The sequence below is a fragment of the Fringilla coelebs genome (assembly GCF_963513975.1).
Source record: "Fringilla coelebs genome assembly, chromosome: 14".
NCBI lineage: Eukaryota > Metazoa > Chordata > Aves > Passeriformes > Fringillidae > Fringilla > Fringilla coelebs.
In genome coordinates this window covers 4,692,285-4,718,154 of record NC_140040.1, presented here as the reverse complement: position 1 = coordinate 4,718,154, position 25,870 = coordinate 4,692,285, and the positions used below count along the sequence as shown (strand labels likewise).

Sequence of the window (25,870 nt, the reverse complement as noted above, 5' to 3'; positions counted from 1 at the left end):
TAGCCTTAATACCTGTTTGAACAATTATTTGAGTCTGTTTTTGTCCCCATATTAAAACGAGTAGACAAAAACCAGACATGAGTTCATGGGCTTTTACTGAAATACTCATTTCTAGGGAGACACAGGAAAGAGACCTAAGAAAATCTTTCCCATGGTGTGCATTAAAGGACAAGTGAGACAATTTAAAGATTCTGGGCTAAGGAATTCAGATGTACTTATTTATGTTGTTACTATTTGATTTTTCAAGACCTCTAATCAGGCTGCAAATGTGAGACAGTGGCACAATGACACATAATGGTGTCAAATTTAATACCAATGGGCATAATTTTCTCTACTTATGAATCATCTGCCATTAAAAAGATTTGGAAGCCAGCAGCAATAATCTAGGAATTATTTTCATGCTTATTAGTAAAGGAATTAAAGCAGGTTGTTCTAATATGAGACAGTGGGTAACTTTTCCCTGCGTTGTGGTGGATTTTTTTTTTTTACTCTTAGTCCTTATCAGGTTTACTTGTCCTATTCTTAATCTTATCAGCCGCATTTCCACTGCCTAGACTGTCAAAGGGACACCAAGTGCTGCAGATAAAATGCTAGAGGTGTAAAAAGCTCCTGCTCAGAAGCTAAATCAGAATCACATGTCAACAGTTCAGGCTCAGGCTCTGGCAGGATGGTAGGATCACTGTTTTTAATGCCATTTACTAATTAAAAATGAGTCCCAGATTACAGCAAGTCTGGAATGAAGCGGCTTACTAAAGTGGTGGTTTAGCTCCTTGAACCGGCTACATCAGAGTCTGTCATTAAAATGTAATTTATTTGAATATTGCTCAGCAATTTCCAGACGCTCTTCTGACAGGAGGCGGCGCGGTTTATGTTTCACACAATCAACCCCCTGTGTTTCGGCCGGAGCTCATTTTACCTCCGACGGAGACGCGTGGCAGGACTGCGGCAGGTGTATTTTATTCGGCAGATGTACTGTAAACGCATTACAGCAGATCAGCTGGATTTCTTCCTTTAATGTACACTGTGAGATCCAACTTGCAAGCCAGCTGTTTCTTATCGGCCCGTGTAATCTTCCCGAGCCCGGCTTTGCCTCTTCCTCTCGCAGCTATTTCTGTAACGGGATCGGACGAGCGAGAGCACCGCTATGAATTTTAATGCTTCCACTGGGGAATCCCTGCCGCCTCCTCTTTTTGGATGAGATCCTCGAGGAAAGACCCAGAACAGGGCGAGGAGAGGAGGAGGCGGAGGCGGAGGAGAAGAAGGAGGAGAGGGACGGCGTAGCCGCGGTACTGGAGAGAGCGGGAAGGGGGAGCCGCGGGGCGTAGTTAGGGATCGTGGCGAGGGCGACACCGAGGCGGGCACTGGGGCGGGTGGGAGCCATGGGGAAGGAAGGATGGCTCGGGGCGTGTGTCGCTGCCTGACCGCGGCACGTCACCAGCGGCAGCAGCCAGAGCGCCGCGGTCCTGCCGCCGCCCCCGCACACATGCACCCGCCGGCATCCCCCGGGGCCGGCCGTGACCTGGACAGCGCCGAGGGCATCCCGCTGGGTCCGGGCGAGAGACAGAGCCAGCGGACCGGGCGCTAAAACCGCCTCACCATCCGCACGCCGCGGTCCGAAAGGAGGAGCCCCGGGTGCCGCGCCAGCCGCCGGCACCGCCGCCGCTCCCGCCGGCACCCCATGGATAAGGCGGGCTCGCTGCACAGCTCGGTGCCTGGGCCGCCGCCCCGGCTCTACCTGCCGCGCAACTTCAGCTGCAGCGCCTGTCTCTATGGCAGCCTGGCCGAGCAGTGCAGGGCGGGCTGCAGCCCCGACGGCGACGCCGCGCCCACGCCCGTCGTGCGGGAAGCGGCGGGCGAGAAGCCGCCGCCGACCCGCGGCCGGGAGCCCACGCTGCCCGCCGTGCCCCCCAGCCCCACGCAGCGCCGCCGCGCCAAGTCGCTGCCCACGCCCGGCGACCGCAGCCTGCGCCCCGCGCTGCAGCAGAGCCCGTCGCGCCGCAAGACCGTGCGGTTCGCTGACTCGCTGGGGCTGGAGCTCACCTCCGTGCACCTCTTCTGCGAGGCCGACCTGCCGCGGGTGCCGCTGCCCGCGCCGCCGACGCCGCGCCCCGCCGACCTCCTCAAGACCAGGAAGCCGCCGGCCCTGGGCGACCTGGAGCCGGTGCTGTTCGGGCCGCCGCCGCCGCTGCTGGAGCCGCTGTTCCCGCCGCAGCCCGGCGCCAGCCCCGGCTTCGCGGAGCGGGTGCGGCAGCACAAGGTGAGGCTGGAGTGGGTGCGGGCAGAGCCGGCGGGGCTGCGCGGGGCCGTGCGCGTCCTCAACCTCGCCTACGAGAAGGTCGTGTCGGTGCGTTACACGCTCAATGCCTGGGCCAGCTGCGCCGAGGCTGCCGCCACGTACCAGCCGCCCGCGCCGGCCGACGGCATCACCGACCGCTTCGCCTTCCTGCTGCCCCTGGGCGCCGCCGCCGCCGCCGAGACCACGCTGGAGTTCGCCGTCCGCTACCGCGTCGCCGGCGCCGAGTACTGGGACAACAACGAGGGCAAGAACTACCGGCTGCGGGGCCGGCAGCGCGTCCCGCCCGCCGCAGGGCCCCCGCAGGACCCCGACAGCTCTGCCTGGATCCACTTCATCTGAAACGAGGGGAGCGCGGAGCCCGCGCAGGGCTGGGGGACCCCTCCCGGGGGGCTCGGCGCGCTGCCCTCGGCGCCTGCCCCGCCGCCTCCCCGCCAGCCGCCCGGAGTTCTCCCGAGTTGTGTTTACAGAGGGGTGATTTGTGTTTTTGTGGCACTAGCGGGGCCGGGGGGAACCCTGGCTCGCCTCCCAGGCGCTCACGGGGTGTGGGCAGGGAGGCCGGGCGCGGGTTCCCCCTCAGTGTCCCGAGCACTGTGGCTTCCACCAAAGCAGCGGCTGCCGGCCGGGCTCCTGTGACAGGGGCCGGGAACGTGCGGGATTTTGCCGGTCAGGACCGGGATCCGCAGGTGAGTGCACATCCTCCCGGCCCCGGAGGTCAGGCTGAGCTGCTGTCACCTCAGCAGGTTACACGGAAGGCGCTGCCACAGGGCATCCCTCTGTGCTATTTGCCTAATCCTGCTCAGGCAAAGCTCGGATCCGCCCTCAGAGCCTCGCTGACCCGCGCGTGTTAATTGTCCCGAGGGGTCAAGGGCAGATAGTGCAGGCTAACGGGCAGATTAGTTTTGAACCCAAAAAGACAAAAGTATGGATGCCCCAAGGCGTAGCTGTGTTTCATTACACAGTGAAAGTATTAGATTTAAAGCAAAGATTTACTTCTTTTTACTTTTGAACCCTGTTTCGGGTATTTAATCATAGTTAGAAAGAAAAAAAAAAAAAGGGAAAAAAAAGCATTACGTCCTCTTTGAAATGCAACTCACTGGGAGGTTTTTAAAAGAAAGTGTTTTGGTTTAGAATTCATGTGGTATGTTGATGGAAAAGTTTGTCAGGATCTGGTGATTGTTTCAGTAGGATTGGTCCCACAGAGCTGCTTGTGTTCAGGTCAGCAGGAAAGTTGTGGAATTGCACCAAAAGAACGAGAGACGACAAGAGTTGAATCCGTAATTCCAGTCTGCATCATGAGCAACACCTTCATTCTTATTCCTTTTGACAGTTTAATTAAACAGTATCAGTGCAGGAGCCTGCTTTCTGAATTTCCTGCTCCAAATTCTCCATAATAATTTCAGTAAGTGATGGATTTTACAAAAGTGGTGAGGTTTAATTAGAGAAATCAAAGAAAGTTCTACCTTGGCATACAAAAGTATATCAATCAAAATTACACATCATACCGACTTCTGCCTTCAAAGGTATGTTTTAAATTATATTAGCACTAAACAAAGCATTTTCCTTTTGAAACATGCTTTTCCAGGAGTTCAGCTGAATACAGGTTGTGCTGGTGCCAAATCTGGGGTGCTAATTTTCCAGGATTGAGGCATGAATGTGTTTGCTGGAGAGGGGCCTCTGCAAATATAACTAATGAGAGAGGTAAAACCATGTCAGTGTGAATTTCTGGTTGTGAAGGGCTGTAAGATCAGGCCTTTAGGTTTTGAATTTTCTATAGGCTTCAGGAGGAAATGCAATTTTTTAAACTGCATTTTTGTGTTTCTTGAAAGGGTTAAGTGTCCCAAGCAGCTTGACTAATGTCTGGAGTAATGAGTTCTCACAGAACCTTTTGACTCTGGTGAGAATTGAAAGCAGTTTTGTCTCCTGAGGATCTGATTCAGTCAGAATAATTAAACTTATAAATTCTGGGGGGGGAAAGAGGTCTGGAAACTCAATGGGAAAAGAATATTTAATTTCATTTCTATAGATTACTGGTTCTGATTTAATAGCAAGGCTGCTATTGGTAGCTTGTTTTTAATTTTCCAGTCAGTGTTCTAATCCCTGTGCTTTTAATGAAACTAAACTTAACAGAAATACACTGTCAGCATCTACTGAGTATTTCACATTTTAGTATATTAAGGTCCCCATCTTGTAATACAGTAATCCTGTAAGTTACTAAAACACATTTATAAAGCTAGAATTGCACAAATAGGGTCTTAAAATGTTCATGATTTAAACATATTAAGTGGTGTATTTGATAAAGGAAGCCCAAGTGTCTTTTAGTTGAACTTTACATTTTATAAGAGCCTTAATACTGGAGAGAAGGAAAAGGACTTGTCTCCATTTGAAAGCACTTTGAAATCTGGTAGAAATATAGCAAACCATCATTTATTTATGTGTTGTAGCTTTCCAAAGCTTGGCCTTTTTAACTGACAGAGTGAACCAACAGCAGTTATGTGGACTAATGAAAATGCTTGGAGAAAAAAGTAGTTTCTATGCATTTTAGATGAACTGATGCTGCAACTTTGCTTAAGTTTTAAGTGGATTTTCTGTTTATTGTTTCAATGGCTTTAAAAAACATGGACAGCTCTAAAAAATGTTTTTAATACTGAGCAATTCTAGAACTCCAAAATTATTTCCCAGTGATTGGCAGTTTTCATTGTCATTTGATTTGTTCAGTTTTCATTGTTGTTCGATGTATGCAGCATATGTAAGTCTCTAAAAAAGTTTTAAAATCTCCTTCTAGCACCTGTGGCTTAAATATTTTCAATTTGGATTACCTAAGTGGATGTACCTGCATCAAGTGCACAAGGAAGTTGTTGTATTTCACTTTATTTTTGATCATGACTTAGGTGAACTTACTGTTGTTCTTGGCTGGAATTTTGCAGACAGCACTGGGCTTTATAATGCTGTTCAGATATTATTGTTCTTTTAATTTATGGCCACCTTTGCCAAACACAAATCTGAATATTCAGCCTTTTGAAGCACATCAGGATAGTGTTTTGCAAAACAGTCTCTTGAGCTTTCAAGCAGTTAATCCTGATCTTAACCTAAATTTTGTGAGTAACTTTATCAGAGATTGTTGATGAGACACGTGCAAGTCCAGTAAAAGACTTGGTCTTGTAGGAGGTTTAGAGACAGCTCCATTGTAATGTCTGGGAAGAGAAAGCTGCACCCAGCCAGCTTTGACCAGAGAATGCTATTGATGAAGGCTGTGGAAGGAGACTGAGGTGTTTTCCTTGAAATTATCAGTTGTATATGCCAAAACTGCACTACTTCGATTACACATTTGCACTTCTGTCACATGAATTTATTTCTGAGAAAGGTTTATTCACATTTCCAAATATGTGTTCAATTCAGTGACTGGGAGTATTTTTCCACTGGCAGCATTCATGTAGTTTTCAATCCATTAGATTTCAAATCTGAGCCCATCTATTCCATCTAATACTTGCTAGAAGCACTGTGATAAGTGGAGATGAAATAGAACTGTCAAATGATACTTATATAATACATTAACAATGACTTTGAAGAGAAAAACCTGTGTTGAAATGGGATAATTTTCAAGTTGGCAGGACACCAATTATTTTCTTGGGAGCTTGAGCAAAACATCTTTTCAAATTGTATTTCTAAAGAATATTGTTCAAGAAAAATCTTTCACAAGCGAAGTTAAATATTTGAAAATTTTCAAACCAATCTGTTTCTGGAAAAAAAATTGTTTTAAATGCATGAATGGGGTTCATGCCACCTCCCTTTGCAAGTGATACCTGGATGGTTTAGGCAAGGCAATAATCCTTTGGTTGTGTACTTCCCTTGTAAGTGAATTATTCATTGCTTATGTCTCTGCAGGTGTAAAAATGTGTCTGTCCTTTATGGTGCAAAGCTGTAGCTTTATGAAATGTGCCATGTTGTTTTATGGGCACTGTAATGCTCATTTATCCAGCAAGTTGGGTTGTCCTGTATGTCTGATAGATGTGGATGTTTGCTGCTTCACACTGGAACTGGTAGGGATTTTGCATGTGACTCTATGCCTTCTGTGGCAATGTTTTGGAGATTTACCCTAATTATTAGAAATCCTAACACAAATGAGGACTATTAAGTGACCATAAATGGAATTTCAGCTAGCTAAATATATTATTTATTAGCATAAAATCAGTAACTGAAGGTGTTGTACTTACTTTCACTAAATGTACATAATTTCAGGTAAATTAATTTCTTTCTCCTTTTACCATTTGTAAGTAACTTTTTGATGTGAATGTGTGTGCCTCAGTATCTCAGTAAACAACAGAGTAAGTGCACACTCAGTTGTTTCAGCAGATGTGAGGGGCAAATATACCACTTGAATGAACAAATGTCTGTTCATGCATGAGCATCATCCCTTTACAGATATGTGAAATGTTTTTCCATAATGCCAACAGGCAAGCAGCTGCTAATTTTAATGTAAAGTAACCTGCAGAAATGCTCAGAATCTGATTTTTTGAACATATCATATATTCAAATTTTTATGTGCCTTTCAGCATTTCCTAGAAAAAAAGCTCACGTGTTCCTTAGCTCTCCCACCACAAGTCCAATAATGAACTTGTCATTAAAATGAAATTTTTACAAAAATACAATAATCCTAATTCCTGACACATTTTTAGCTGGGCCAGAAATCATATATCTATAGCAGCCAGAAGGATTTGATAACATTTTCCCACATTACAGTGAAAGATTTGTCGGTCAGAAATATGTCTTCCTGGTATACCTCTACATTTATGTAGTTGAGTGAAAAAAAACCAATTGTGACTGCAGTTAATAGAATATGTTTGTTGTATATATTCACTTCTTGCACAAACATTCTAAATATATTAGGCTTCTCTGAAGCCAGAAATTCTAGTTTTCTACAAAATCTGCTCATGGAGACCTGGCCTTTTCAACTTTTACTGTTACTTATCTGATGCTGCAAAATGCATATTGTTAAATTTTTTTGATGGGTTTAATCTGTCTACAGGATTTATATCATAAAACAAAAGTGCTCAGTGCAAGGAATACCTGAAGTAAATTACTTTTACCTTCCAGCTCTTCTGCATGACTTTTTGGCAAATCCCCAGCAATTCTGTTTCCTGTGCATACTCCATGTGCACATGCTTGGAGTAAATGGAAGGATTATTAATGGAATAGAAATATTTTTGAGCACTAAAATTAAGGATTTTCCAACATAAATAGTTCAAGGCAAGAAGTAAATACAGTCAATATTGCTGTAAAACAAAGCCCACTGACCTTATGAAGAGCTGGTCAGTATTTTGTTTAAATGGATGATGGTGGTGTATTTCAAAATTGAACATGTTCAGGGAAACACACCTATTTCAGTGAAGGTTTTCTCAGGTTCAGCTGATAGAAGAGAATTGCCCTTAAATAAAGAAGTGATAAGAGTATTTCCTTACATTTGTGTATGGGCTTGAATGTAGGTCTTCCATGAGCAAAGCAGACACTGAGCTATAAAACCATTGGCTATTGCTTGGAGGTTTTCTTTATCCAACTTACAAATACTGTTTGAAAATACCCTCACAGATAGGACTTTTGAGCCTGGGTTTTCCCATCTCATGTGAATATCCTCTTCATTAATCACTCTGGCTTTTACTTGAGGCCTCTGTTGTTGATGAAAGATTTGATTTTATTTTTATGCTACATAGGAAGATTATTTTACATTAGAGTTATGGAGGGGAAGGCAGGGAAATTTTTTCCTTGCAATTTTTTCACTTTATAGATATTAAACAATAGCATGAAGTATAAAAATTGCTTGAAATTACATATGCACTAGTGATTCCAAAGAATATAGCTAAGACTAATGTCAAGTGTGAGGTGTGCTTTTTAAAAAACATATGTGCTTTGATCTAGAAAGGCAGGGAGAAAGTCCTAGTCTCCAGTGCAGGCTATTAATGCCAGGGATTTCTTTCTATGCAATTCTATGGTGCACCTGTTTTTATAGGGATTAACTTGATTGGTGTAGTTCATGTATCAGTGTGTTATGTGTAGAATACTCTGTTTAAAAGTGTCATTAAGGAAACTGTGTGTCTTAAATGGTGTTACAACTTTAGGCTCGTTTTTGTCTAACCTGACTTCACTAAATCATGAGAAACTGCTCTGAATAACAATAACAAGACTATTTCATAACATTCACATGTTACACTTATCACCTTCTAGGACAAAAGTTGTGTTACTGTGGTGAGTTTTAAATTTTTTTGTATTTCTGTATCTTAAAACAAAAAGCCAAACTTTGCTACGCTTTTAAACACAAAGAGCTAATAAGTGTGTTTGGAAAGCCGATCAAAAGTAGACAAATGAAAATTGGCTGGGATTACTCCTGTGTCAAGTCTCTGAACTGTGGTATAAAAATGTTTGTGACCCTCCTGTGCCTCCTCCATGGAGGGGCACCCTGGGTGCAAAACCTGCCAACATCCAGACACGAATCCAGGCTGTACTGCAGGAAAATTGCTGTGGCAGAATTGCTGTTCTTGGAGAGGTTTGAACAAACCCGACTCCTCCCTTGTAGCATTACACAAACAGAGGTTCTCTCTGTTGGAGAGTGTTCTTCAACATGCAGGTTTCTATTACTGTTTCTTTGATTTACTGTGACTTCATTTTGAAAAAAAAAAAATTGTTACTTAACTCTGTACTTGACTAGTAAATTACTTTTAGTTGTAGTGTCTTCTGCAATGTTTATATTTCACCAAATAATGTTTGTTTCTAATGTTTGTAAAAGTTAATGTAATACCACCAAAAGTCAAAATCGACATTTTCTAATAATGCCTTGTAATTTACCTAGCCTTACAGTATTTCAGAAAATTTTCCACCAAAACTGCATCTAGTCACTGCTTGTCACAATTATGAAAAAGAGATATTTATAAACCTGTACCTTCTAGCTGCCATTAAAGATTAATGAGACAAATCATGAGCATGTGGTGACTATAAACTTTTTTTTTTATTTATTTAACCGACAAACCATGATGTGCTTTTTGTTGAGGATCTGAAGCGATGATGTTCCAAAACCTCTGCAGTGCATGTTGGGATGTACCTGCAAATCTGAGCCAAACTCCTGGTATTTGGGACATTCCCAGCCAGGCTGTCCTGAGGGTGTCTCCACGGAGTGCTCTCTGTGGAAGCTGCAGGAGGAGTTCTGGTGAGGGGATGGGAGTGCATGTAAATGTACATGGCTGGTTTTATTGTCTTGTTTCAATAGCACCATTTCAGCCCCATTTCAGCACTCTGTGGTTGAGGAAGGGCTGCCTGAACTGCAGAGCTGAGGCTGTCCCTGTATCAGCTAAATCATCTCAAGCATTCTTCCAAATATTCTTTCTCTGTTCATCGCCTACTTTGAAATATTTATTTCTTGAATTGTTACAATGTGCTGCTGTTCAATCTTTTAGTATTCACAATCTTTTAGTATTCAGAATCTTCTCTTGCAATGCCAAGAACAGTTTTCAGCTTTTCTTTAACTAATACTTTTTAAGCCTTTTTTATAATACAGATAAAAGCCATTTAGCCACAAGGAGAAAAAATGTTCTCTGTTTGTTCTCATGTAATTGGTACAACTTATTTTTCTATCCTCTTTCAGAAACATCTGCCTAGCTGTCTCATTAATTATATTTTTATTTTTGTGTATGCATTTCTTTGGAAGGGTGCAGTAATTAATATTAGCCCTAGATTTATTTCCTTTCTTCTTTTTTTTTCCAGAGGAAATTTTTCATGGTTTAACATCCATCTAATCTTTCTGTTCAAGTAAAAATAAACTCTTAGCCCACATAAATTACAGAATCCAGAACTATTTTCTTAGCGTACCATTACGTAAATATTAGACTGCATTAGTTAGAATCACAGGGTGTAATTTAGATTTCTTTTTGGTAAGGATTTTGCTTTGAATTTAAACTGCTGTTATACTTGAATGGTCCTGAAGTAATGAGATTACAGTTCTGAGTGAAGATTCTAATGAAGTTTAATGTAGTTTTACATTGTTCTTGGATTAATTTTTCTTTTAGTTCACCGTTCCATGGGACAGTATAAGACTATGGTAATTCATCTGATGATTAATCAGAATTATATGTTGTAGACAGTCTTATTAATAACAGAAGTTAAAATTAGTGAAGTATCCAGACAGTTGTGCTACTGCTAATGATAATAATAATAATCATTGTGGATGAGGGTGATACACTGCAGGAAAAAGGAGCTGTACAAGGGTGCTATTACACCCCTTTTATCACTGGCTTTGCCTTACCAGTTGTGGCACAACTGAGAACTTCTCAGAACAGCCAGGAGTTGCCAAGAACACTTAATTTTGTCATTTTCTCTTGATCCAGACCCACACAGTAAAGAAGGGAGGCAGGTGATGGCAGAAAGCAGAAGTTTGTGTCCTGAGAAGTGCAGACTCATTCTCCTGTCCTGTGGATTGACTTTCATGGGCAGAGAAAGGTACAAATGCTGTACCTGCATTTAAATGCTCCTTACACAAAATACATTCAACAGCATAAATAATTAAACACTATAAACAAATGACAAATAAAACAGCCTAATAGCCAAGGATGTAGGATACTTGTACTGCATTAAAATAGATCAGGTCTGAAGTGACTGAATAGTGCTTTGTCAGGAAGAGAGAGACATCAATGTTGTGGGCAAACTCTAAGCAATCCAGATACCACAGAGTCAGTCCTCCTGCCAAGGACTGTTCTTAGAGTGATTGTCTCAAGCACTGTGGGGAGAGTGGAGAAAATTACATCAAGGACACTCCTAAGCTGCTCTCAGAATTTGTCTTTGCCATCTGCAGCATATCTTGATGGTAATTTGCAATGGTTGGACGTTGCTCGAGAGTGTTTTCATATTGCCTTACAGGCATGAGCTCCTGTTCCCCGCAAATAGAATCCCCAAGGATGCTGGTTTCCATCAGTTCAGTCACATGACGATGGGTACACCGAAACGAGGTTTAAGTTAATTTCTTTATTACATGCAGTGCTGTGAGAAATGTGTTTGTGTGTTTTAAATGTTTTCAATGGTGTCTTCATCTTTTTGGCTGCTCTTGCAGCTGCCTTGGGCGAGTTCGTGGCCCCTGAGCTGCGCTGAGCCTGCAGCCCCGGGAGCTCCCTGCCCCGGCTCCAAGGTTCCAAGTGCCACCGTGTGGTGAATTTGGGCGATAATTCCTATTTTTAATTGCATTCATTTCAGACAGAGCACCGTTTGCGACCTGAAGCATTTTTTCCACCGGTGACCTGTGTTTATTAAATAATTCTGTGATAGTCTCAGGTTTTCTTTCTCTTCTCCAGAATATTTAGTGTGGGTGGTGCAGTTCCCGTTGTCTCTTTGCTGTGTGAGCTCCTCACATCACAGCAGAAAAGCCTCGTGTGCCCAGAGGTTGATTGATTGCTGCAGTTCAGTTTATTCACTCAGCTGGGCTGAAGATGGATGTCATGTCATTTCTGTATCAGTTTGGCAGATTAAAACTCAGTGATGGGAACCATTTCTATGGGGAGATTTTAGATTCCCAACCTACCAGTGTGAAGGAAAAGGAAAGAGGATCCTTAGCCACAGGCCATCACTTGTCTGCAGACACCAGTTCAGGCAAGCATTGGATACTGAGATTTGCTGCACTTCTAGTCAGAGCTGCTTAACAGATTGTCTCTCTGCTAATTTAATGACAGTGAAGATGACATTGCCCTTCTTTTATGCTCATCAAAACACTTGGCAGTGTTTTGATGTATTTTAGTTCTCTTAGTTTTAAACATTGATATTTCTTTTCTCTCTCTAGTAAGACCTAATAAATACACGATTTCTATTTATACACATTAAAAGCCCAAGAGTCACAGAGAGGTGGAGCACCCAATTGGCTGAAAAGCAGACCAAATGTAAGGTGTTCAAGCTTTTGGGGACTGATGTCAATAAAAATCTTGGAAAATAAAATATGGACTGAAAAACTTAGTTCCAAGTTTAGCTTCTATTAGTCAGATAGATAACTGGGGAGATAAAGGGGTTGGTATTTGTGCAACAGTGAGGAAGCATTGGCACAAAGAAAAGTGATGATATAATTAACCCCCAGGAGATAAAGAGATGTAATTTTTGGTTGTGGTATTAAAACTTGCTGTAAACCAAATCTCTCTATATTGAATCTATAATGTATATAAATTATCCTGTAATTGTAATTGTTAAGTTCTTAACATGTCACAGATGAAGTGCTTATTTTTGTAAGAAATCACCTCCTTTATTAATTTTCTGTAGGAGCACATACTGGTGAACAAGTTTGACGTTTTCCCCAACAATTTATACAAAAGCATTTAAAATTGTGTCATAGACCAAAGGTAATGCACATTCACTCCATCTTTTTATGGTGATAAACACATTCATTGTGGATTCATGTCAGCAAGTGCTGCATTCATGCTCTTGCAGTCTGCCTGAGGCTTCCTGCTGCTGCTGAACTTAGTGAAGTCATGAGCTGCTTGGAGCTCTGCTTGGGTAGCAGACATCAAACAAGGAAGAACACATTGTTTTGGCAGCATAATTCAGGTAGTTGAATGAATTGTAAAAAGGTATAAAAATATTTGGTCCAATAGACATAACTTGTCTTAAACCACAGAACACCACAGCTCTTGGCATAAACCACATGAAAAAAAAAAAAGGCAACCCAAAAATCACCTAAGTATTATTGTTCCCACTTTAAGAGGAATAAGTCACTTTAAATTTCTATAAAATTTTTAAATAATTAGGGATAGAGATGTTCTTGGTCCTCCTCTTTAAGCAACAGAACATCACTTTTCCACCTGTACACCATGAAAGAGAGGTTGAATTCTGTTTCAGGTACTTTTCCCAGACAGCTGTCATTTATCCACACTGATGTATGTAAACTGCTAATACAGTTTAAATGGGCAAAGTTTGAGAAGAGACCAGGTTTCTTTTGTTGTTCCCCAGATTCCCTAGGTCACTACAGACATTACTATTTTATTGATGAAAAGAAAAGAATACAAACATTTTAAGGGAAAATGGTATAAAAATGCACTAAAATACTCTGGACTAACCTCTCTGGGAAGATCAACAAGGGTCACGTGTTACATGGAAAATAATGAGGGGCCTGTTACTCTCTAGCCGAGTGGGAGAAAAGCTGGTGAAAGAAACAGTATCAAATAGAAACATTTCCAACATTCCTACCTCCATTTGCCTACACTTATTGTACTTGAAACAAACTTTCTCTCTTCCTTCCAAAGTGCACAGGGGGTAAAAGACAAATAGAGGCAGGGAGTTTGTAAGAAGCCAGGACCGAGCTCCCAGCTCTCTGAGCCCTGAATGTTATCACAATAAATACTGCATGGAACTGTGAATAATGGATAAGGACTGAGGGTTTTTAAAACATTTACACTAGGTTTACAAGAGCCTTCTGTTTATCAGCCACTGCCAAGTAAGAACTCCTGTGGAACAGTAAAACTCCCTCTTTCCTCTTACTCATTTTGCAGTTTAACTCCTGTGGAGAAGATGAAACACACAGTGGATTCTCTCTTGGCAGGGCTTTGATGTGTGACTTGTGCAGCAAAGGCTTGCTGCTAGGATTGAAACCCAAAAACCACCAGAGCAATTACTTTGACATCCCTTCAGATCATAAAAGAAACCCTCTTTTTATACATTAGAAAGGTTTCTATATTACCAGCAGTGTCTTTATGCACTTTAGAAGGTCAGTGATTCAACTTCTTTAGAAAGAAGGAACTTTCAAAGTAATACGAGTTTTGCTTTAGTCATCTTACAGGAATTAAGCATTCCCCTGCTTCCTCTTAGATCAACCTAAATCATTGGGGTTTGTTCCCATTTTGTGCTTAGCTGCTAACAACCATTTAAAAATTGTGGGGAAAAGTTTTAGACCAAAACTCCTCTGTACTATTGCGTTTTCCTAAAGTTCAGGTGTCACATCAACTTTGAGTTCACATTTGTGGATTCATTAAATATTAAGTCTAATGGAATCAGCTGCTGTAGTTCACTGGTTTGCAAAGGGTAAGTTTGGGGTTCAGTCCTGTGGTGTCATTAGAGCAGCTTGGTACCTGGTCTTAAATGCAGACACACAGATACATGATATGTCAAACTATTGCTGATCACACAACTTCCAGAAGTACCTGCTCTGCTGAAATCACCACAATTGCCAGGCAAAAGATGTAAAATTAATTCCTTAATTACTTGTGACTTAGGTAGTGCTTACTAGACAAAAATACAGCCTAAATAATCCACTGTAGAACCTTGATAAACAATCACTGTAGGAGGTTTGCACACTAAGAAAGCACAGAAAGAAGACAGCCCCAATCCCCCCTGCCTCTCAGGCAGAACTATTTGATTACACAATTAAAAAAAAAAAAAAGGAAAGCAAAGGATTAATAAGTTCTGTAAAGAAATAAAAATCACTCAAAGAGGTAGTTGATATGGCTTCTTCTTTTTTGGTATCATTTTTCTAACCCTAAGAAAGAAGAACATGAGTAGGTTAGGAAGACACTGCTTTTCAGTGGTTTGGGAGCAATAGTAAAGTAGTTAAGGGAAAACTATAGGCCAGGTAATGAGAAAAGTCATGTGCCTATGACAAAATTAACATGTTAAGGCTGCTGTTATTAAATTTGATGTCAAATGAATCTATGGAACTATATATTTTTGTTTCTAAAAATATTATAGATAACATCTGCAGTTACACAAATCAGACAACAGAATAAAAAACCCTCACAGGTACACAGATGTGAAACACATGTATCACTGTAATTATTTATAGTCTTGTATATGTGATCTTAAGTGGCGTTTTTCAAGTTGCCAAAACTGGATATTCAGTATTTCCTTAATTGAAGACAAACTACACTAAGATATTTTATATGAATTTATTTCATTATTCCAGCTCAGTCCTCAATGGATTTTATGTATTTCTCATAGGCATCTTCGGTCATCAGTTCATCAAGTTCAGCAGGGTTTGCCACAGTCATCTTGATAAGCCAACCTGTAGTTAGGAAATTAAAAAGAATTGCTAATATCCTACAAAAATAATTCATTCATGTTACTGCCTTAGGAAAGCACTCCCAGCAGGAACAACCAGCCTTGGATCACTGGAGAATCAGCCAGGTTTTTGGGCAGGCAAAACAACATTTCAGTATTTAAGAAAATGAACAACCAACCCATCATAAGAAATGTCCTTTTGAGTCAGAGCAGTTGTGCAATTTAGTGCTGGCTGTGACAGTGGCATAGGGAGATGCTGCCTCAAAAGAATAAAGGAGCTTGACCTCTCAGTGTCATGAACTCTTACAAGATCCAAAACCCAGAAATGCAATCAAGGCAAATAGATTTAAATTCAGCCACAGTGTATATCTGAAAATAAGATGTTGTAAAACAGCTGTTCAAAGAAGACACTGTGATGCTTTATATTAAATTTTACTGGGCTTGAACTATATTCAGTGTATTCCATTTAAGTCTCCACACCATTAAAATGGAAGGACAGGAATTGCAGAGCCATTTATAGTAGCAAGAATCCACAGACTATTCATTATTCAAAGATAAAAGTGACATCTTACCATCTTGATAACAGGATTTATTGACAAGCCCTGGATTATCTGCAAGGGCAGCATTAATCTCAGTCACTTCTCCTGAGAGAGGGGAGTAGAGTTCACTAGCAGCTTTCACACTTTCCAAAGCCCCAAACTCATCTGAAACAAAGAATATGATTGAATGTTTCTAAGGTGAAAACACAAAGCACTTCCCTTTGTTCAGTCTGACATCCTGGTGATGACCCAAGCAGTGAAGAAATGTCTGATCTTGTGCAAGAAAACAGATTGAAGTCACCCACTTTATGACAAGCATCAGCAGTATTAAATTTGGTGTTTATGCTCCTGAATTCTGGGGAATTTGTGCTAGCTGGCTACTACAGAAGGGACAGGAATTCCTTCCATTTGGTTAATCCTTTGCCTGAAGCCCACAGCACACATGATATTGTCTTAGAAGGAACAACACCCAGCTCTTGCTGCAAGAGACTTAAATATGCCTTTTATCTACAATTTAGCCCTTTTTATTTGTAATTAGGTTACAAAATCGACAAAGCCACAATTTCAGCAATCCCATTTTTCCTTCAGAAACACTACCAAGTGTTATATCTGTACTCACTGGAAAACACACATTAGTATTCAGAAGCCCCACACTGGAAGCACCCAGCAGCTCTTCCCTTTTTCCTGTTTTGTAGGGAGTTATGGAAATGGTGCCTGGAGCAATGTTAATCCAGAGCAGCTCTCAGGCACAAGCAAAACAAGACAGAGGCTGAAGGAACAGGGAGCTGTCACAGAGTAGATAGGCACCAGGACAAGGGATCTGAGAACAACTTGTTCTGGGAAAGCTTGGAATTAGACTGGGGCCAGAGTGAGTAGAAAAGAGAAGAACTCAAATGGAAATGAAATTCCTTCAAATAAAGCAAAACTACAAGTTGGTTAATTAAAATCCTCCACAGAGGGATGTTTTGTCTAACAGTCAGCATTCAATGTAATAGATCTGGCCAAAACAGTGTGATGGGGATCTATTCCACAAGAAGGATGGCAGAAGAAAAGCCTTCTACTTTACCTCATAAACCCCCATTTCTTTTTTGAAAATTGTCTCAAAATAATGACAATTTTTTCTTCATGTACTACAGCTCTCCACATTAATACAGGAAAAGGCTTTTTATTTCTACCTCTTGATGTTCACTTTCTTTAACAGGAAAAGTTGCATTATTGAATGATGAAGAATGTAACAACTTGTACACCACTAACAAGCAAAAACTGTGTGATCATATTTGATACCTCAAAATTACTGAGTCTCTGTATTCATAGAAAAATTGGACCTTGATATAAATTAGAAATTTCACATCATGCAACTCACAAAGCGCATAACTGGAGAATTACAAATCAACACTTGCAAGTGTTGCAAGTGTTCAGATCAAAGTATAAATATTTTTAAAACAGAGCATAGATAAAATTATCACAAAAATATTTTAATGCTTTATTTTTGAATCAGTATCTTCAAAGTTTAAAAAGCACGTATTTTCTGCTGCTAAGCACAGTCTGAAAGAATTCAAAATAAAAGCTGTCTCTTGTAGAAATACCTGAATTTATTTTGCATACAAAAGCTTCATAATGGTATTAATAACTATAAATATTATTTCAGAAAATTTATCTTTGCAAAGGAAGAGTGGGATGAGTAGAATAATCACTTCATGAGCAACTAGAACTGAAACTTACCATGTTTATTCAATTTTGTCCCAACTTCTGGAAGACTACAGTAAACAACATCTCCTAATGCTTCCTTAAAAGAAAAACAAAAGCATCAGAAGCATACTTAAGCAAAACTACATACAGGAGAGAACTGATGCAGTAACTCTAGAATCTGCATATAAGTATTCTCTGTCTCTAAATATTGTTCTCATTCGTTGCATATTTTTCACTTTTTCTTAGCAAACACTTAATGTGAATAAACTGTTGTGTTATCATGCCCCAAATACCAAATTATTGTTTCTCTATTACATTGCTAATAACTCTCAAGCTCAATTTATATGCAGATTTCTTCTGGAAGAACGAGGAATAACATCTGCTGCTCTTCTTAGCATCAGCTACAGAGAGCTGTTAGCACACAGTTCCTCCTCACTGACCTAATTGGGACCCTTATCACCATAAAAATTGGCTCAACTCTTCCCTGACACATGTACCCTATCTCACAAAAGACCAGAGAGTATCAGTTATTGACAGAAATCTGAGATTAAAAGAAATGTTGCTTGTCCTGAGAAACATTAATTCCATTTATTGGTAGCTTGTCCCATTCCTTTTTAAGTTTCACATACAGCCCAGAATTTGCCTGTGACTATTCCAAATCAAGTACCTGCATGAAAACAAAAAATCCAAAGGAATTCCTGTCCTAGAGTAAAAATGTACATCTGTTCACAACTGTTCTTCAGCCAGAGGGATTTCACCATATTTGTGTTCGGAGGAAATCTGACCTAAAAGCAGACATAATGTCCTCTTCACACAGCCACGAACTGCCCAGGCTTAGACCTGAACATTGAAGTCTCCCACCAAGTTCAGCTCTTCACAGGTTCAATCTGAGGCCATGAAGACCTTATCAGAATGCTGAGGTGGCACAAATATCACAAATAATGCTCACTGTGTCGCACATGCAGTTAAAACAATAAAAACTCCCCCATAAATGTCCAAAGAGCAAGGACAGAGCAGTTAAGCATAAATAAATATTGCAGAGCTGGGCAAGGGCAGAGGGATCAATACCTGTGCAAAATTGCTGATTCCTACTGTTCCAATGCCATTTTCCACAGATATCCACTCGTGCTTGTCTGTGAACTTGCGGGCTAAAAGGAAACAAACCTGACATTTCAGAAAGAAGTGACATGTTGCTTGCTTAAACACAGTAACACATTTGCAGCCTTAAACTGTGGGGCTTTTCACTGAGTTTGTTCTTTTTTCTTGGAAAATATTTTAACCAGCACATGCAATTCAGAGAGAAGCTGAGAACACGCTCAGTGACAGGGCAGAGGCTCACTGGGTGTCCTGCTCAGAGTATTATCAGCTCCTGTGCAACCATCTGGAGACTGACAAAGTACAGGAGCAAAAAGAGCAGTTCTACTTCAAACAAAAATCCAAATCTAAAGCTTAGATGTGTATTTTACTCATAGTTATACATGTCTTATGATAGCACAGTGGCTTTTCAAACATATTTAGTATTATTTCTGATAACTACTTATTGTGGCTGGGAAGGCCAGTGTTGGTGACTCTAGAAACCCTGTAAGCATTACAGCATCTCATTAAAGTGCAAAGCTGGCACAGTTCTATGTATTACTAAGGCAAATTAATACAGGAAAAATTAATAAGGCAACTCAGACAACTGCTACTTAATAGACTTTGCTCTCTGTTAATATTGTTACTGTGAAAAGAACACAGTAGTTATTCTGTATCTCTATAAAATAGGTCTGTTAAAACCTTGCTCTTTCACATCAAGGTTACAATTCTCCTTCCAGATCTGGAAGATTCAAGACAGCTTTATTAGAAGCAATTATTTTGATATAGTCATATGGAGAAACTTCAAAAGAAGTAATTGAAGTAAGCAACATTTTCCTTGCTAACATTTTTCCTGGAACTTTTCTTACTCTGAGAATTTTCAGCCTGCCATGTCCATTTTCTCATTTCTACACAATTTCCCTATAGATGCCTCATTACGCCCTTTTTTAAAAAATATTTTAATTAATGTATTTTTATTTTCCACTTGCAGCACCCATCCAGTAAGACAAGGGATGTTGCAAAAACTGGAAAAGGTAACTTCTGAAACAGCTCCCTGAGGGATTAGTGCCACAGTAGTACAGCTGCACCTTCCTTTGAGTTCAGCTCTCCTCTCAACTCATCCTGTGGGCTGAACTCTTTAAGGCAACACCAGAGAAACTACAGTTCTGTACCTGCTTGGTGGTGTACTCCTTGTGTATTTTCTAAAACTGTACATAAAGGAAAACAGAAGCTCTCACTGTAGACCTGCTAAAATCTTTCCAGGCAGTCTTTAAGCTTCTTCACTTGCAGTGATGCTCTTGTGTCTGAAAAGTTCAAGACTAGCAAGTCTCAGATAAAACTGTTTGTCTTAGATAGGGCCCAAATTTCACAGAGCTCAGTATAACAACGCATGGGTTGACAAGTATAATACACAAACAAACACGAGTCAACTGTAAACATGAAGTATTTTCCTATGAATTACCAGTCAAAAATCCCCAGAATTTCATCTAGCACTGTTTTCTATAACTAAAGAAACCTCATGACACACTCTAATGAACAGAGTCTTAAATGTCTCAAGTCATTTAGTGTCAAGATGCTGAACCCATGGGAATTCTACTGGGAATGAGTAATGAACCGTAAGGATGGAGAATGACAACTGACAAGTCTCAAACTCAAGCTGAACATTAGTGATGTTATGCACAGCACAAAGAAGCCAAGCAGTACATTTTTATTCAGGATAATAACAGTGTATGGAATCTGCTTATAAAACAAGGCTATTAAAAAAATATTTTCACACCAGTTTGTAATACAGCAGTGAAATGTCCTGAACAGTTAGAAGAGCATGTAACTTCCTTGAAGGACAAAAGAAGGAAAAAAACCAAACCAACAAAGCAAAACAAAAAAACGTGAAAAATTAAAATTCTGAGCATGCAACAAAAAACACTGCAAATAAAGTAAAGGTCAAATTAAAAACAGTTAATAAGTAATCTCAAAATTTGAACTTTGAGCTTATGTGGTCAGCCCATTAAATAAATCAACCTAAAGGAATATGAAATGTCAATGCATACCAAATCTCTCTCTGCATTCTTTTACAGAAGAGCAGCTGAACTTACTCTAGCTTCATTCATTTCAACAGGACTTGGGTTTCAGCTTAACTAGCACACACTGAACTTGGCCCTTCATTTACTGTAACCTGCCTCTATTAAGTATTTCATATATACCTGAAGAGTGAACTCACACCTCCATAAAGAGGCATACAAAACTTTTCCTCTCTGCCTCAAACAAAAGCACTGTTATTCCTTCGAGTGATGTGTATAGAAAAACAATGGGTACATTGGCCAGAATAGTGAAAAACAGCTTAGATCTTGATTCAGTTTGCAAGTAATGAACAATAAATAATATTTCTTCCACTTGCAGCAGAAGGCAATTAAACAGGTAGGTTTAAGATAGTCTGGAGAGAAATGGATGAGCTCTTCTTAGTGGTAGTCATTACTTTTACAGCCTACTCTCCTCCTCCTCTTCTTGACCACTTTTTAAACATTTCTATTTGCTAGAGTACCACAGATTCTCTTTTTCAGACTTTTGTGGGTAACTTCCATTCAAAAAGAGCTTTGACACCAGCAGATGCTTTCAGAATTAACTACACCAAATGCAAAATCACAGCAAGCACTGATGCAGAGTCCATCCCCTGCCGTGCCACTGGTGCAGCTGTGGCTGCACAGGAGCCAGAGCCAAACTTGTGCAGCCCCGAGCGGCTCAGGGCCCTGCAAGCCCGGCCGGGTCTGTCTGTGCGCCCACGCCAGTCCCTGCTGCGGCTCTGCCTCCGCCAGACACCCACCCCTGCCCCTTTCTGGTGCTGCTGGTGCTCCGTGGAGCCAACATCAGCCGTTTGTGAGCGGCAATCCCGGGAGAAGCGATCCGCTATTTCGGGCGAGCTGCTGTGCTCCCCGCTCGGCCCACCCTGCGAAGCCTCTGTCTGGGACCAGAAGGGACTGAGCAGCTTTGTTCAAAACTGCAGTGCGGGGATGAGGGTAAAAGTTTCTGGCCAACTAACGGAGGTGCAGCTGCTCCTGTGGGAGCGGGGCCGGGAGTGCCAGCAGCGTCCGGGCCAGGTGAGGGGCGCTCGGGGTTCAGCCATCTTGCGAGGTTCTCCGGGCCCCGCCGACACCGGGGGGCTCCGGGCGGCTGCAGCATCGCGCTCCGAGGCGCCGCCGGGACACGGCGCGGCGGGAGGCAGGGGAGGAGGGAGGGATAGAAGGACAGAGGACGGCTGCCGCCCGGGGCCGCCAGCGGGACCGGCGCTCCGGCCGCTCCGCGCACCCAGTCCCGGCTGGCGAGGGCTTCCCCGAGGGCTGGACCGGGGCGAGCCCCGCAGCCCACCCTGCCCACCCTCCCGGGCACGGGCACCGCCGGCTCCCCGCAGCATCGGGCCGCCGTCCCGCCCGCCCGCCGCGCGCCTCCCTCCCTCGGGCCGCCACTCACCGGCCAGCAGCAGCGAGCTGGTGCCCAGCCTGCGGGCCGCGGGCTCCCGCGGCGGCAGCGAGAGGAGCGGGCAGCGCGGCGCCAGCACCGGCCCGACCCGCCGCAGCGCTCGCCACGCCATCTTTGCCGGGGGCGGGCGGGGGCGGTGCCGGCGGGAGGTGGCGATGGCGGCGGGGCGGAGCCGGCGGTGGCCGAGGGGACCCGCGGGGATCTGCGGGCCCTGGGAGCGGCCCGGGCTCAGCTCCGCGCCCCGCCGGCAGCGGGCACGGGCCCCTGAGGGATGGGAGCCGCCATGTTCCGTGCGCCGCCGCGGCGGAGACGGAGAGGATTTAGCCAGATAGTGCAACAGCCGCTCGGTGTTTATTAAATAAATACAGGCGCCAAGTCTACAGCAAGTGCACGTGGGACGTTTCGCCTTAGGGTTACCGCTATTTCTAAGCTATTACTCCAGAATAACGCGCCGGCAGCACTTTAGGGGTGAGCACCGCGTCGTTTTCCCAGAATCGCGGAACAGGCTGAGTTGGAAGGGACCCACAAGGATCGAAGTCCAGCTCCTGGCCCTGCAGAGGCACCCCAACAATCCCACATGGGCCTGAGAGCATTATCCAAACGCTTCATGAGCTCTCCTTGGCTTGGGGCCGTGCCCATTCCCTGGGAGCCTGTTCAGTGCCCGAACACCCTCTGCGTGAAAGAAACTTTTCCTAATATCCAGCACAAACCTCTCCTGACACAGCTCCAGCCATTCCTTTGGGTAACCCATTTTAACCAGAAGCTGTAATAACCTAAGCCTATAGTCTCTAACGTAAGTCTAACCACTGCAGCTGATAGCAAACAAGTAAATAATTTGCCCACAAGCAATGTGACTTTTCAAGGTGGTCTTCCTTCACTCGCTGACAGATTGTTCCAGTTGTTCGCCAGTGACCCGCTTCTCTTCCTTCTTGCATTTTATCCCAAAGAAACTGAAGAGTTTTATTAGCATTAGATCAACAATCTCCTCTTCTTCTGAAGCCTGAAATAATAACAAATAAGTTACTCAGAGGTGCACACCCAAAGTGGATTCAGTCTCTGCTGAAGCTAGGGCCAGTTGCAAGACAGAATCTCTACTTGAGGAAATAAGCCAACTTGCAGCAGAGCATGAGTGACTGCCAAGCAAAACATTGGGCCAATATTTTTATCCAGAGAGAAACCCCAGATGAGTATGGACCCTACAGAAATTTTCGCTGTCAAATCCCATGGAAATCTCTCTACAGGAGCCTGGAGTGTACTTACCAGCTCCCATACAGCTCCTGGTATACACAATGAGACACCGACCATTTCAAGATGAAGTAAATGAGAAAAACTAAATATATATTGTATTCTATCAACCATATCATTTGTTCTAATCTCCCTTGACTTTATTTAAAACATAGAGGAATTCTGGGCAGTTCTGGAGTGTTAAGAGGGATTTCACACCACACTATCAATACCTTGAATGGGTCAGGCACTCACAGTGAGAATTTTAAAAGGAGCTGTAAAGCCTCATGCACTTCAGTAGCAGTTTTGGCACTGATTTCAGTACTGCCCCGCACAAACCTAAGAGTTTTTTGATGGATGTAGTATGTGAACAGAAGGCTACAAATCAGATCTGAACAGGGACTCATCTGAACAGGAATGGACAGTGTAAATCTGGAAAACCTGAAGTGTACTTTCTGAGCAAATGTTGCCTTCTTAAGAGCTGGACTAAATTTACATGGCTTTCATCCATGACTGAATACCTGAGTAAGTGCTGAAGAAAAAATCTTAAAAGCAAGAGAGCTTCGATGAACAAACCTGGTAATGCTTCTGCTCCTCACTAAAAGCAACCAGAATCACCGAAATGAAGAGATTCAGTACCACAAATGTCATAAAAATGATGCAGGATCCAATTAAGAAGGAGCCTAAAATTGGATTGTAGTCTAAGACCTGTATAATGCATAAGGTAAGACATTAAAAAAACAAACAAAAAAGCATACATACCTACATACATACATACATACATACAAGCAGTTAAGACCCAATAAGGAAATCCTGTGTCTAATCAATTATGACATATGTATTACACACATATATAAATTTTCTACTCTAGTATTGTCCTTTGTTGATATGATATAGTACAAAGACAGCAGAATATTTTTTATCTATGTGTGTGAATATGGGCAGTCTTTGGGGGTTTTTAAGTGTTTGCATTTAATTGTAATGGTATGACAATTTCACGTGAAAGTTGACAAGCCCTGGAGATCTGTTTATCCACAGAACAGCTGAAGCTTCCTAATGCCTCAGCTTTCAAAATAGGTGAAATCCCTGTATGCATGTAATTTATTTTTCTGTATGCTTTACAAAGAAGCAGTCAGACTGTCAGAGACACTTATAAACCAAGGGTTGTGAAAAATCAAAACACTAATTTTTATATAAGCTACAACATAGGAATGTATTTTCATGATTAACATGAGTGGGATGTAGAGGTGAAAATGTGCCAAATGACTGATCTTCAAAGCCACCCATATCCTATTGGATCCATGGTCTAAAAACATCCGTCAAGGAGGACTTCATAGTCAGAGATGTCCAAGAATTAATCCACAAAGAAATGTTCAGAGGATATTGATATATTTTAAAGATCTTACTGAAGAAGTGGTATATAAAGAATAACAACAATAAAAAATTAACATAAAGTTCCTTTGTGGAAGGCCTTGCCTTTCTTGGGAAGATAGAAGGGGTATTCAGAAGAAACACAGGGCTTTCCTCACATTTCTATATGTAGCTTTCTAAGGAAATTACTCAAAACTTTTTGTAATCAATTAGTAACAGCTCTAGTAGAAATTTGAGCATGTTTCTTAATGAAAGGTTCATTATGAGCCTCCTTGTGGTCAAAATAGAAAATGAAAGAGGTTTCACTTGATGTCCTTGTCTTGCTCAGAAAGGGTGACTGCCTTAGGGAGCTGTGGAGCTTGCAAAATTAGACTAATGTTTAACACTAATTGAAAGTCCTTCTATTTGCTGGGTCAATGTGTATTTGATAGCTGAGTTGCCAATTGTATGGCTGCAAACTTCTCAAAATTAGATGTGGTACCTCCTCATAGTTGAAGATTCCCAGCTGAAGACTGACCATGGTCTCTGCCGAGTCAAGGAGGGTTTTGTAAGAGCAGAGCTTCCAGCCAAATATCAGGTTTGCCTGCAGAGGACAGAAGTCATGTCTTGGGTCATGATCAGAGTCCTCGCTGCAAAATGTGTTTCTCTTGAAGATTTTTTTTCACAGATATGAGAATGTCTTATATCTGCTCAGCCTGCCACTAGATGTGTAAAAAATACACCTTTTTCCCACTTATAACTAGCCAAACAGAAAATGGCACTTTCTGAATGCTCCACAATTTAAGCTTTATCCAGAAAGTCTTTTTTCCTGTACTTTGTTCTTTGTCACATCTATTACACATAAAGAGTCCTTATTTTTCAGCTCAATGTTTGATTTTTCACTAAATTTCAGTTTGCAAAGAACAGAGTGGATGTTTTAACTTCTCTTTTGCTCATATGGAAGACTTGGGCTCCAAACTGCTGAACAAAGATACAGATAGGCAGCTTTATTCCATTTTACATGGCAAAGCTGTGTTGCTTTTGGCATACAAAAATAGTGGATTTAACCTGACAGTACCTGGGACCAGACTGCAGACGAGAGAAAGCACCGGGGTACTCACAGCAATGGAATAGGCAAGGAACATGATTGCAATAACAGTGATGAACCCAGAGATATCACCCCATGCCCTCCTTAGGGTTGAAGTGATCATGTTCAGTTTAGGGTTGA

At 42.1% G+C, this 25,870-nt stretch overlaps 3 protein-coding genes across 5 annotated transcripts in view; 2 read left to right on the top strand and 1 right to left on the bottom strand.

The window, feature by feature from the left end:
* The first annotated feature begins 1,546 nt into the window (after positions 1 to 1,546).
* On the top strand, positions 1,547 to 9,269 carry LOC311159317 (protein phosphatase 1 regulatory subunit 3E-like). The gene has a single exon (XM_084215313.1). It carries the CDS (start codon positions 1,679 to 1,681, stop codon positions 2,633 to 2,635), a length of 957 nt encoding a protein of 318 aa, XP_084071439.1. The 5' UTR covers positions 1,547 to 1,678; the 3' UTR covers positions 2,636 to 9,269.
* A 5,269-nt stretch (positions 9,270 to 14,538) lies between these two features.
* GCSH (glycine cleavage system protein H) lies at positions 14,539 to 22,194 on the bottom strand. Its single transcript, XM_084215084.1, has 5 exons — positions 22,060 to 22,194; positions 18,592 to 18,671; positions 17,557 to 17,620; positions 15,868 to 15,999; positions 14,539 to 15,299 (listed from the first exon to the last, which is right to left on the bottom strand). The coding sequence occupies exons 1-5, from the start codon at positions 22,178 to 22,180 to the stop codon at positions 15,202 to 15,204; spliced, it is 495 nt and encodes a 164-aa protein (XP_084071210.1). The 5' UTR covers positions 22,181 to 22,194; the 3' UTR covers positions 14,539 to 15,201.
* Positions 22,195 to 23,867: 1,673 nt separating this feature from the next.
* BCO1 (beta-carotene oxygenase 1) overlaps positions 23,868 to 25,870 on the top strand; it is a 56,506-nt gene continuing 54,503 nt past the window's right edge. For all 3 annotated transcript variants that reach the window (XM_084214871.1, XM_084214870.1, XM_084214873.1), the window contains exon 1: positions 23,868 to 24,016. In XM_084214871.1, the coding sequence (XP_084070997.1) occupies positions 24,008 to 24,016 (9 nt within the window). In that variant the 5' untranslated portion in view covers positions 23,868 to 24,007. The remainder of the gene's footprint in view (positions 24,017 to 25,870) is intronic.